At 49.4% G+C, this 13,488-nt stretch overlaps 1 protein-coding gene across 2 annotated transcripts; it reads left to right on the top strand.

Moving 5' to 3' along the window:
• On the top strand, positions 455-13,058 carry SLC25A48 (solute carrier family 25 member 48). Of its 2 annotated transcripts, none has more exons than XM_021410714.1 (9): positions 455-565; positions 1,270-1,616; positions 3,583-3,626; positions 5,884-5,955; positions 6,311-6,563; positions 7,481-7,729; positions 8,823-8,956; positions 11,172-11,301; positions 11,878-13,058. In XM_021410714.1, the coding sequence occupies exons 2-8, from the start codon at positions 1,571-1,573 to the stop codon at positions 11,292-11,294; spliced, it is 921 nt and encodes a 306-aa protein (XP_021266389.1). In that variant the 5' UTR covers positions 455-565; positions 1,270-1,570; the 3' UTR covers positions 11,295-11,301; positions 11,878-13,058. The 2 variants fall into 2 exon arrangements, with proteins under 2 accessions (XP_021266389.1, XP_021266388.1); XM_021410713.1 differs by lacking the exon at positions 455-565 and adding an exon at positions 807-884.

The raw sequence follows: 13,488 nt of genomic DNA, 5'->3' as shown, positions 1-13,488 counted from the left end.
CCGGAGCTGCTGTCAGAGAGCGCATGGTTGAGGAGCAGCCCCTGCACGGGCAGCATGCGTTGCTCTGTGCATTGACAGATCTCGGGTTTCAGGTGTAGATGATCGCAGCTGATAAATGCACACCTAATATCAAATCTCTATAAGCAATTTGGAGACAAAAAAAAAAAAAAGCTCCCTTCAGCCAACCCAGAGATCAGGTTTCTAGTGCGCACAGAAGGGGACGTTGTTGTAAGGTCAGCTCAGATTGTTATGTATCTTTCTCTGGAAAATGATGGTTTTTCCAATGGAAATTCACATATTGATTGTTTAAGTGACAGATTTAAGTGTTTCTATTTCAAGCCCGTATTTTGGTGTTCAGGAGTTCTTGCTTATGAACTATCCACCTGTGTACGTACCAGAATATGCAGACAAAATACTTCTCAACTAAACCAACGTGGTATTCCAGGAAGGCAATGTGCTAATGCCATTCTTCTCAGAAAGCATCCAGGACCGATCCAAGGAGCTGCTATCTGCGGAATCTGACCTCTGCAGAACTAAAAGTGCTTCGGGCTGTTGTAAACTGCAGGTGAGACAGATGCATACATATGACGGGGAAGGACCAAGGCATCTTTTGCGAAGTCATTCTGCCTGAATTCGAAGAAAGAGAGCACATGGATGTAAATGATCCGGTTCAGGAGAAAAGGGATAGCAAAAGTGCTGTAGAGCACCTGGGTGTTATTCTGGCATAAGACACAAGATTTAACTGATGCAGGAGGCAAAAGAGCAAGGCTGAGCTCGAAGTCGGATTCTTCCATTCAGGAAGGAGAGTTTGGTCTTCAGTGTCAGTCAGAAAGTTGTGTCAGGAATGATCAGGAAAGGGTTTGAGATCCAAACACTGAGACCTGGTGAGTTCCTCTTGTGGTTCTGTTGCCCTGCTCAGGGAGGTGACTGGGGAGGGTGAGCTAAATGAGAAGGGGAAACTAACAGAGCTGGGCTCTGGAATCTGGGAAAGGCAGGGCTGAGGGAGAACAGGGACATAAGGAAACTGTGAATGCTGTGGAGAAGGAAGGGGCAAGAGAGAGATTATTCATTGCTTGCCAAAATAGAGAAGGGGGCTGCAGCTCCTGAAAAGACAGCAGTGAGATTTCAGTGAAGCGAAGGGAGAGTAAATCAGGGAGAGATGCTCTTCACTTCTGAGCTCCTTTAATTTGGGAATTTAAAGAACAATCTCCCAACAACCTTCGGTTTTACCCTTCATCAAGAAAACCCTGTCCCCTCCTGCCTTTTCAGAGCAGGAGCGATTCTGCTTTTCCAGCTCCCGGCACCAACAGCTCCACCGTGAAAAGGAGAGCGCTGGATCTGAAACCGGTTAGCAGAGAGCGGAGCGGCCCCAGCCCGGCCCCACCTCTCCCGGCACTGACAGCGGCACCGGAGCGGCCGCTCCCGACGGGACGGGCCCGAGGTAGGGCGGGGGCGGCCGCGCTGCGCCTTTAAGCCCCGGCCGTGATGTCACCGCCGCCAGGCTCCGCTCCGAGCCGTCCGCTGCGGCCCCGCCGGGACCCCCCCGAGCCCCCCTCGGCAGCGGCTCGGCATGAGCAGCCTCCAGCTCCAGGACTTTGCCGCCGGCTGGGTGGGCGGTGAGTGCTGCGGGGCTGGGGGCGAGCGGGAGCGTGCGCGGGGGGTTGGGGGGGGGGGCAATCAGGCGTGACACGTAGGAGCCGTGCGTCGGACCGGGGGTAAGGGGGATGCGTGCTTTTTGCTCCCGAAGAAGAAGTTAGGTGGGCGCAGTAATGAATTTCAGGCAGCGGCAGCAGCATCTCGCTGGCACGCGGCTCCGTTCGCCCGCAGGTGGGACGTGGATGCCGCCTCCCTCCCCGTGGGCTCCGGCCCGGGGGCAGCAGCCGGGGCTCGGCCAGGTCCCGCCGCAGCCAACCCGCGCTCCCCAGCCGCGCACACCCCCGGAGAGTGCCCCTCGGTGCCCCCGCGCTCCAGGTGCAGCGAACAGGCTGCGGGGAGGGAAGGGCAATGACCCGGTTTGCCAAAAGAAAAATGCTGATTGCAGCCGTCGAGAATAGAGATAAGGGAAAGGAAAGGAAAGGCAAAGGGCTGTCGGGACGCTAGCTCTGTGCTGTGTCTGAGAGTTCTGAACTGCACGTTCCCGCTGAGTCTAACAGGTGGGGACAAGCAGGGTGCGGGGGTGAGTGCAGTGCCCGCAGCTCTTTGCAGCCTCGTGCTGACGGCAGGCTCAGGAAGGAGGGGTGAGGTGGCTCACAGGCCCTGAGCAGCCTCACCGGGTTCATAGGAGAATCCAATAAAACCAGGAGCTCTGCCAGAAGGCTCTGCGCTGGTCCTGTGCCATTGCCGTCTACCCTGAGCGCAGGGCAGGACATCACAGGTGAGCAGCCACCAGTACTCAGCTGCCATCCTGGGTGTGGCAGCAGCCCGTCTTAGAATCATTGAGGTTGGAAAAGACCTCTAAGATCCTCATGTGTAACCCCACCCCATCCCACCATGCCCACTGACCTTGTCCTCATGTGTCACATCTCCACGGTTCTGGAACATCTCCAGGGACTGGGACTCCCTCACCTCCCAGGGCAGCCTGTGCCCATGCATCACTGCTCTTTTGGAATTTTCCCTAATATCCAGTGTGAGTCTTCATGTATAGCCCTGGACTGAAGGTGTTCTCAGGTCAAGGTCCAAGATGAGAAGGGACGCTTTAGTGTTGTATTCTAAGTGAAGTCATAACGCATTGACCAAGGGCATCATGCTCTTTTCAGTCTGACCGCCCAATGGGTGAGAAATTTCACAAGGTCTCTAAAGGACTGGTGTAAACCCAGCAAAGGGGATGTGGGTTTGCACTGAGACCTGCGGATGTGGAGGCAGCACAAATTAGCTGCCATCTCCACAAACACACTGAAAATTGCATGGGAGGCACGGAAACCCATACCTGGCCATGGTGAGTGGATCACTCACCCTCTAGGAGCAAGGGAAAAGCAAGCATATTCTGCTGCAGGGGCTCTGGGAGCAAGCAGCGTGGGGAGATGGGCAGGGTGGTGTCAGGGAAGGGGATGGTTTCTCCAAAGGAAACCACAGGGAATGCGGCTGATGGGACCCCAGGGACTGATACAGAGCAAGATCCTCTTTATCTGAATCGTCCCTGATGGGTATCCCTAGCAGCTGCTCTCGGTAAAGCAGCAAAGGAGGGGAAGTACAGTGCCCATTAGCAGTGGGCTCTTGTGTGTTGCTGTAGGAAGCAGGAGGTATTTCCCCACTTCCGATCTGAGCCTCACTGTGTTGAGGCTTTGCAGTTTACACAAGTGCAGAGGAAATGGAGGTCATTCATGGGCAGGATGTAGAAACACAGCACCTCCTTCAGTCGCTCCTTTGAGCTGTCCAGGTGATGAGTTCAGGAGGATATTCTGGGGAAGAAGTGTAAGTGTGTCTGCCTGGCTCCTGCCTGGCCCCATAGAAGGGGCACTATGGCTTAACGCAGGATGGAGTTTCTCCTGGAAATCTCTCCTCCTCCCCTGTCAGCCCATTGCTTCCCATTCCAGCACAAAAAGCTCTTCAGCATTTTGCCTAATTCTCTGTTTTCATACCCAGGAGCCGCGAGTGTGGTTGTGGGCCATCCCCTGGACACTGTCAAGGTAAAGCACTGATCTGTGTTCTCACATCACCACCCCAAAAGCCCTGGATGGGGAGATGGCCTCCCTGCGGGTGATGCTGCACAGTTCTTCACTTCCCCCATCAGAGAAAGGCAGAACTTAGCCTGGGTAGAAAGGCTGTCGTAGACCTGAGTGTTTTTCCTCTCCAGTTTTGGAGAGGCATGTTAAAGAGCTGCCCAGACATGCAAGTTCCTCCAGTGGGGATTAGTACTGAAAAGTAAAACTGGCCTTACATCACGTTGGGTTTACTGAACAGTTCTGCTAATGTTCTGTTGAACTTTGCCATTCAAAAAGCATTCAAGGGGCAGTGAGAGTGCTGTGTTCGTTTAGCTCCAGGCACACTTGTACATGTTTTCCTAGTGTGGGCAATGCTGTAAGAGCAGAATGCTGAAACTGGGATCCCAGGCTATGACAGGTAGCGTTCTCTATTCCTGCAAGAAAAATACTCCTCAGAGGGAAGGACTGAGAGATAAAGAAGACGTTTGCTAGATGGTTTGCCAACCCTGGTGCAGACAACTCCATGCTGACATTAACACAGCCTGCCCCAACCGAGCTGACCTTCATGCAGAGCCATGGAGGAAGATGGAAGATGCCTTTCTTTCTCATTTCTCTTTCTTACAATGTGTCAGGCATCTCTGGACTCTTTCATTGCTCTGCTCCTCTGCTGGCATCCCTATCCTAGGCCTGGGGTCTTTACTGCCAGGTTGGGTGGAGTTTGGCACCATCCAATGGAGGATCCCATAGTGCTGCACTGGGTTTGTGGGCGCCAAGAGCCCATCCTTCATGCCTGTAAATGCAAGTGTCAGGCTGCCCCTGCTGCGCTCAGCTCGGCCATGGCTTGGGAATACCAAGTAGGCAGAATTGCTGTCTTTCCAAATGTAGAGGATGGGAGGTGGAGAGCCAACACCGTTTTTCCCCAGCCGAGCAAAGCCTTAAGTAATTTTACCTTTACTCGCTTTTCAACCTCCACTTCGCATTCATTTCCACAGAACTTTGTTCTATTTCTGAGTTTCACCCGAGAGCCTTTGTGTGCTCATTAAAATGTAACAGAAAAGTGCATTTTCCTTAGGAACACATGTGCTGTTATCAGCTGACTTAGAGGTGGCAGCTGGGTTTCAGTGCCAGGTACTCATGGCTTATCCAGGGGCACAGAGCACCTTGTCAGGACGCTCAGTTGCCCTCAGTTATTCAAAAAATGTATTAACTTGAACCTCTAAATACCTGGTTACTGTGTAAAAGAAGAAAAGTAAAACAGAAACAAGCCTATAGTGGCAAAATAGGAACCTGTGGACTGCATGGAGGCTTGGACTGTGCCTATATGTCTCAGGACCAGGTGGTTCGTTCATTCACCCAGCTTTCCCCACACATGAGCTCCTTTGGGCTTTAAACACCCAAATAAGGCTCCTGCAGGCATCATCTTGCAGGACAGAAATCTCTGTGCAAAGCTTGAATGGCTGAAGCAGCAGAATGGGGTTTCCATTTCCCCACACACCTCTGAGCCCCAAGATGCATCGCCTGCTGTAAGGATTATTTTATTGCAAACTTGTGAGCAGCTTGAGCAAAAGATGTGTTAAATGTATACATATAAACACGCACGCATACGTGAGAAGGGGGAAGGATGTTGAATAACACAAACTGTGTCATTTCTCACAGCTGTTGTAGGCATGTTTTGGAAAGCATATAGCTATTGCTTTCCAGAAACAAAATATCTTTGTTGGAAATGATGTGAAGATGTACTTCTGAGAGAAGCATAAAGAATTCCTGAGATGGAGCTCCATTAATTTGGCCCTGTTTAGTATCTCCGTGTCTTAAAAGCAGAGCCCTGGGAGCCTGCCTGGGGAGCACTCCTCCATCCTCCATCAGTGCACCCCAGCCTCCCCTGAGAGCCACATCACATCGCCACCAAACTTCCCCATAAATCACAGACTTGCAGACAATGGTGCTGCACACCAATGCCTTGCTGTGAGTGCTGTGCTGGGCTGGGGTGGCTGGTCTGGGCTGGAGATCTGATAGTCATTGTTTCCAGATGTTGCAGGAAGCGTCAGCCCTCTGCTGAGCCCGGCTTCTGGCAAAGTTCAAGGGGAGTGGATGCGCATATATCTTGTTTTATTGCTGTGTTTTCTTTACAGCTAAGCAAGGATGCACTCTCAAAGCAAAGTACGTGTTGTTTACACAGCACAAGCTTTCACCCAGCTGGAAGCATGGGGTTTTAATTGCTTTTTGTGAATGTGTTTTGCAGACTCGTTTGCAAGCTGGACAAGGATATGGAAATACGCTCAACTGCGTTCTTACTGTGTACAGAAATGAGTCTGTAAGTGCTTTATCTTGCTTAAAGCGTGCTGGTAGGGAATGCAGAAAGACAAATAAATAAAGACATGAAGTGATTATTCAAAATCAGCATTGATACCAACAGTTACATGAAGACCTGGTGCGCTTCCATCCAACAGCTGATGAAGGAAGAGAGACTGCAGCCTCCTCCTGCTGCCTGCCAGTTCTCTGCAGGGAGCAGACGTGATGAATGGCACTACCCACATCTCCACATGGGTCAGGCTGTAACATCCGTGTTGGTTTGGCTATGTGTGCTGGAGAAACTGGTGGCGTTTTGCTGATTTTGGTCTGCAAACCGTGCCAGGCTGCCCTCATACCTGTGCTCCCTTCCCACCCAGGTGGCTGGCTTCTTCAAAGGCATGTCCTTCCCTCTGGCCAGCATTGCTGTTTACAGCTCGGTGGTGTTTGGTGTCTTCAGCAACACGCAGCGGCTGCTGGGCCAGTTGAGGCACGGGGACACGTCCCACGCACCGACACTGGTGGATGTGGCTCTTGCCAGCACGGTGGCTGGATTCATCTCTGTCGGCATTGGCACGCCCGTTGACCTGGTGAAGATCAGGCTGCAGATGCAAACACAGACATACAGCACAGGTAGGAAGGCGAGCGTTCCTTCTTCCTTGCTCTGCTGGTCTTCCATGTAGTTGGGGTCCTGAGGTGGGCTTGCCTTCCACAGCCACTGCTACCGCGTGCAAGGCTGTGTGAGAATTACAGTGAGGAGCACAGACACCTGTGGCCAATTCCTTCTCCCTCAGGATGGTTTTCCCCTTTTTTTCAGACCGTTTTTCACCTTCCCAGCTAACAAGTCTGTTGTCGCAGTTTCTTGTTTCTGAGCAAATGAGGGGTGTCTGAGGATGTATCGTGCAGGGTTGCCAACTGCACTTCCCAAGGATGCTTCTGGCTCCCAGGCTGGCTTCCCAGATCTGCCACTATTACAGCATACACCCTCTTCTATCCACATGTCTCCCTTTATAACCGTGTTGCCTCTGTGGCTGCTCCCATTGCCCAGAGCTGCCAGGTCTCCTGGAGGGCCCACCAGCAGCACCGTGGCTGCTTTGGTAAAATAATGTGATGTCCATTTTTAAAAGCTCCCTTGCAGCTTAGCAACCTAGTGCTTTTCCAAAAGCATCTCGCTCCCCTGCATTGGAAGGGTCAGGTTCTGAAGAGGTCGAGGCTTTCATAGATGCATCTTGGCACCAGATGTGGAAACCTGTGAAAACTGGGCACATAGCCTTCAAGTCATTTGGAAGTTCCACTGAATACATAAGCATTGGAATGTATGAATTGCACCTAAGAAAAATTGTCCCAAAGTGTCCAAACATCTATTAAAAGTTGACCTAAGTCTTCTTTCTAAAAACTTCTTTTCCCACAGTGTGTATTGATACCCCCCAAAAAGGATGGCAGGGATCTGTCGGTTGGGTGGTGGTAGGCTTTTGCAAGGAACTGTAGTGATATAGCTATTGTATTGTAATGTTGTACCTTTTAAAAAAAATATTTTACTTTTTTTGCAGCCGATGTTAAACTAAAGCCCACAGTTCCTGGCTTTCCTGTGTATCGAGGCCCAATTCACTGCTTTAGGACAGTCCTACAGAAAGAAGGGATAGCAGGGATCTACCGAGGCATGGGAGCAATGCTGCTGAGGGATGTTCCTGGGTACTGCCTGTATTTCATCCCTTACACGTTTTTCTGTGGTTGGATTACCCCTGATGGATGCATTTCTCCTAATCCCACTTCTATCTGGCTTGCAGGGGGTGTCGCAGGTAAGCACCTTTTGCCCCAAGTATTGGCCAAAGAAAGACAGGAGCGTCCTAGGGCTGGGATTCGGGGCTGCCCATCAGGAGGGGACGTGAGGCTGATGACCTCTTTCCCCCCAGGGCTAGGGTGGAACAGCTGTGCACACCTGCTTGGATAGCTGCCATGTGCCCCTCGATGTGCCTACGTGTGCGAGTTCATTCATACGCTCCCTACCCACTCATTGGTAGTTTGTGAATCGCAGGTCCCTAAAGGCAGGTCAATCTTTAGGTCCAGTAATGCTTAAAACCCACTTTCTCTGTTTTTCCCGGAAACAAACTGAGCTGTGGACCATCTGGACATCTTCTCTAGTATGCCCCAACACTCACGTAGGTCTGGACTTGCTCTTGTCAGTCCAGCTGTGCCATATATTGCAGTCACGTGCAGGGAAATTTCATAATCCAGGACACCTCTCTGCAAGAGAACAACATGATGTGTCTGGGGAAGTGGGAACAACTGGAGACTCTTTGCTGCACGTGCACAAGGCTGACACGTAGCAGCTCTTGATTCTGTTGGAAGCACCACTGAGCTTTCAGAGAGGCAGAATGTCACATCTAGCTGCAGGCTGATGGGTTTAAATGAAGGGTTTCTGTACAGGAATGATGAGATATCTCAGCTGTATGGAGCCTAACCCTGGATGCATGGGAAGAAACAGCCTCTTCGTCACATTCTCAGCTCAAAATATTGTCCAAGGACTTCAGATTTCATGGCCCCAGATGGCAGCTCCCTGCAGTTTGGGTGGCGTGTCCGTTTCCCTCAGAGCATGTCCCTGTCCGCCTGCTGGGCTGCCTGCATTTGATTACCCACGCAACCCCTTAAATCTCAGTGCTTCTTTCTGAAACGGGGAACTTTGCTCCCAGAAATGCAGTTTCTGTGCCTGAGCAGGGTGAATGCCCTGACATCGGAGCCCCATCAGTACGATGCGGCAGGTGAGGCATCGCACTCCCATTTGCTGGCCTGCAGCCAAGGAAATACTGAGAAGTTGTTCAAATACCATGTCATGGCCAAAGCCTGGGTGTGTGTGATGGGATAAAGAAGGGATTTTCTTCTGTATTCTCCTAGGAGCCATTTCCTGGGGGACCGCTACTCCAATGGATGTTGTGAAAAGTCGGCTCCAGGCAGATGGAGTTTATCTGAACAAGTACAAGGGGATTCTTGACTGTATCTTGCAGAGCTACCAGAACGAAGGCCTAAAAGTAAGTGCTGTTTGAAGGAAAATCTGGGTGTCAGGCATCTGCTTGTTAGCTGGGGAATACAATGGCTGTTATAAACCCATGTGTGGGTTTAAGAGACAGCTAAAGCCAGTTACTTCTCAATTATAATAGTGGTAGTAGGTAATTATAGTGTGGATTCTTTCCAAATCATAGTAGCAAGATCTGCATTGCAGATAGGAAAAAATGGGTGACTGGGGGGTCACGGTCACTGGTGGTACTAGATTAAAATAACACTGATGTCATGGTCCTTAACTGTGCAGATCATTTGACTTCTTGTAATGTAGATGCAGAAAATGCTCTTAAATCAGAATTGCTTCAGTTTCCAATGCGAAGAAGGGCTGTGAGCCAAAAAACACCGTTCTTTTTCTGACTTTATCTAGTAGTGTAATAAAAGTTGTTTGTTCTGTCTGCAAACCTTGTCTCAGTTCGATGTGAATGGCAGAGGACCAGAGATTGCAGCTTTATTGCACCACCGATGCATGCTTATGGGAAATGACGTCTTCTGATATTGAGTTCAATCTGTATTTAAGTTGTCATCAAAACGTCGTGTGGGCTCTTAGCTCAAAAGCATTAGTTTTCACACGCTGAGGAAAAGGTGACAAGTTGCAAGAAGAAAACTAACCTACCAAACTGGAAGTGGGTGGGATTTCAGCATCTGACAGGAGGAAGCTTTTCACTCAGAGGGTGGTGAAGCACTGGAACAGGTTGCCCAAGGAGGTTGTGGATGCCCCGTCCCTGCAGGCATTCAAGGCCAGGCTGGATGTGGCTCTGGGCAGCCTGGTCTAGAGGTTGGCGACCCTGCACTCAGCAGGGGGGTTGAAACTCGATGATCTTTGAGGTCCTTTTCAACCCAGACCATTCTCTGATTCTTTGACAGCATGCCTCTACGTTACGCCAGCTGCTATAGGAGCTTGCAGTCTGGTTTGGTTTTGGCTGCTGCGTGCAGGAAGTCACATCGCTTTAAAGCACAACACCTGGAGAGCTGCTAAGGAGTGTGTTTGGTCATCCTCACCTCCGTGCTCCCTGTCCTGCCTAAATAATTAGAGTTAATTCAGATACTCGGTGTTCCTGCCTGGGGTCTGAGCTGCTTGTGGTTTGGCTGCTGTTGTTCCTGGCACCTGGACAGAGCCTGCAGTGGGGTTGAGCAATAGTGGAGTGATAAGATCTTTCCATCATGAGAAAAACCCTTTTGTACATTGGGAGATGGCAAACCCAGGCCTGAACGTTTTCGTGCTGGGACAAAGGAGCAGCGTTCTTGGTGTCACACACAAAAATGTAAATGTAGCACTTTCTTTATAGTCAGGTGTGTTCACTCTGAGGAGAAAAAAATATCCCTCTGGGCTTTTCTTCGTAAATCTTCATTATTATTTAACTTGGCTCTCTCACGTTACCTTATGGATACTAGAAAAATTTGAATTTTCTCCCAGAAAATTATGTCCTTCCAGACCAAAAACCCACTCTGGGAAAATCAGGTAGTATCCCAAACATAAAATAGTGCAATTTCACATTGCAAATTCCACCCTCAATGATGTGAACGCGCTTAGATTCTGTCTCATGTGGGAGCTCTGAGGCCTAGATGGGAGCTTGCCTTGCTGATGTTCCTTCTCTTGTCTGTTCTGAAATTCTGGTGTTTGGACTGCAGTGATTAGTGGGAGTGGTTAATGGGGTGACTTTGTGAGAAGCTCAAATTGTTCCTTTACTCCAAAGCCTCTAAATGGTGGCGGCTCACACGCTGTCCCTTCTCCAGTTCCCAGACGTCTTCTGAACTCATAGACCCAACCCCAGAAACTTGAACGTTTGTTATATAAAGGAAACAGCTTTCTTGTACTCTGGGGTCTGCATGATCCCTGCGTGCTTTTGTATGCAGTGGGAAGAAGGGACCATAGCAAGGTAGGAGGAAGGCTTACATGTTTTGTGTCTGCTCTCCACCAGTGGCATGAGGCCTCTGGCTCTTGCTGGCAGATACAGAAGGGGGTCTGTCTGCAGGGAACACAGAGCAGACTGATGCCAAACCAGCTGCTTTAGCATTGCTTTTCCATTCCTCAGTGCATGCTTCAGCGAAGACCAGCAGTGGGAGAATATCTCCTGAGCAAACCGTGGTTGTGTTCTTCAGAAATCCACCATGACTTAGTTCATCATTTTCTTCTTGAAACGGCCAGTGTATTCCTATGCTCTAACCTTTCTCCATCCCCAACAGGTCTTTTTTAGGGGCATCACGGTCAATGCAGTACGAGGATTCCCAACGAGTTCAGCCATGTTTCTTGGCTATGAACTTTCTCTCAAAGCAATGAAAAGAGGCCACACTGAGACCAATCCTTAACTTCCAGGTCAGCGCATGAAGACCCTCTAGTTTTCCTAAAATTAGAGAACTAATCCTTTAATCAAATGGAATTGCAATTGTAGAGATCCTCTGGAAGTCAGGTAACTTACATGGGTACCTACCTGGGTAGTCAAACTTTTCAAATTTGGATCTGTGGGATTTGGAGTGCCAAAATCCATATCAGTGGGATTTTGGTTTCATTCCAGATCTGCTGGAATGTCGTTGCAATCCATTCTGATTGTTGTGATTGTCCTGACTGGTGTGAATCAGAAAAGAAAATCTGAAAGGAGAATATTCTCTAAGTTTGTATGAAGTATGAAATTCCATTCTGACTAACGTCTGTGCACGGTATCCTTTCCTCCCTTGATCCATCCACAAAGACGTGAAGCTAAGCCTTTCCAAAGTGTCTTGACTATCAGCTCACAGTTTTACTTTCTCTCATAAACCCAGGGTTGAATAAAGGAGCGGCATTAAAAATATCTCATTACAGAAATTTTTTACCAGCTAAAAACTCAACATTATACTTGGCAGTCTACTGTTTTATGCTGTACTTTATAAACTTCCTTCTCTTTCATTTCTAAAGAGTTTCCAAGATGACCTGACCAGAGTCCTCCTTTCCTGAGCCAAACCAGCAGCCTGGAGGCAGTGAGGACTCGCTGGTTTGACCGAAGACTCCTGGCACTGCAGAAGCCCACAGTGATGGCATCTGCTTTCCCTTCCACTGTGGCCTTGGGCCCTGGAGGTCTCCAAACCTGCACCAGCTCAACCAAATCCAAAGACCATTTTATTTTTAAATCTCTCACTCTGTTGTCTAGAGCACCTTACTAATTCCCGTGGTGTGTTGCACTTTTTCGCTAACGACGTTTTTCTCCTTGAGCCGAAAGAACAACTTCCCTTACCTGCACAGATGAGATACACCCAAAACCACCCCACATGGCATGAGCTGAGTGAGTGCCTTTTGCATGATATCATGCATAATGTTCATCTTCTTCGTGAACAAGGACCTCCTGCTTTGGAAAGAGAAGAGATGAGTGCTTTGGGTACATGGGTACATTTTGTGTAGGAAGGTTTGGATTCCTATCAAATCCCAACTTGCTTTCAGGATCAAAGAAGCAGATGACTGTACCTATGTGAATGATTGCTCCTGTTTTGCATCACAGAATTCCCCACTTTTACCACAGTGTGACACATTATCTTGTAAAGATACGAAGGGCTTTGACTTTCACTTTATCTAAGATGTAAATTAAATCGGGAAACATCAAGATATTAAATTCAGATTCTAAGCTGCTCTTTTTCTTCAGAAAGCAATAAAGCTAGCCCTCACTTTGTATAGATGGCTGCCTATTGATTGAACTGACTTTGCCTGTGTGGCCCTCCGGGGGCCTGCTAGAGGCACATGCAGGTACCTGACAGAGCATCTGATTTTCTAATGGGACAATCCACCCTGAGAGCTGCCTTATCCTGCTGACTTTGCCTTGCTTTGCACTCTTGAGCAGACACCACCAAAGGAAGTCTCTCTCTAAGGCATGCAAAGTCTGTCCCAAGCTATATTCTCTCAAATACAGAGGCCAGCTTTAGATCTCCGGCTCTGCTGCAATCCTGCTGAGATGACTGTGAGGCACCCAGGTCTCTCTCTTTGGTCTACCTCAATCTTTCCGCTCATCTGAAGACCTCTTACGTTGTGATTATTTCTCTTTATGCTGTTAAATACCTCCACTCTTTATTTCCTAAGCATGGAGCTTCTGACGCCAAAAAAAAAAAAAAGCAAGCAGAACTGCTGGGCCAGGTGGACTCTGGTGGCAGTGGCAGGAAAGCTGAAGGATCACAAGGGACATGCTGCACTGGGGAATGGTCTGGAACAACACTGCCCTCTGGAAAGTGCATGGTTCCCCCTCGATCCTCTGGAGCAGGGGACCTCTGTGGATAACGTCCAGCAGGTGTTCATGAAAACAGCCATCCAGATTTCCTCCATAAAAGGGGGAGAAGGAAGGAGAAGCTCACGTGTCCCTGTCCCTCAGTGCATGGAGGAACTGGCCGCAAGGCTTGAAGATCTCAGCAGAAACTGGCTACAATCTCAGGCCTGGAGCAGTATTCGGAAATGGGCTCCCTGACCACCTGGAACAGCATGGGGTCCTCTTTGCTGGGGCCTGAATTACAACCACAAGTGTGGCTACCCCCAAAACCAGCCCAAAGA

This window comes from Numida meleagris, chromosome 12 (genome assembly GCF_002078875.1).
Source record: "Numida meleagris isolate 19003 breed g44 Domestic line chromosome 12, NumMel1.0, whole genome shotgun sequence".
In the NCBI taxonomy this organism is placed as follows: Eukaryota; Metazoa; Chordata; class Aves; order Galliformes; family Numididae; genus Numida; species Numida meleagris.
Note: the sequence above shows the minus strand (reverse complement) of the source record. Positions and strands in the feature narration are given on the sequence as shown.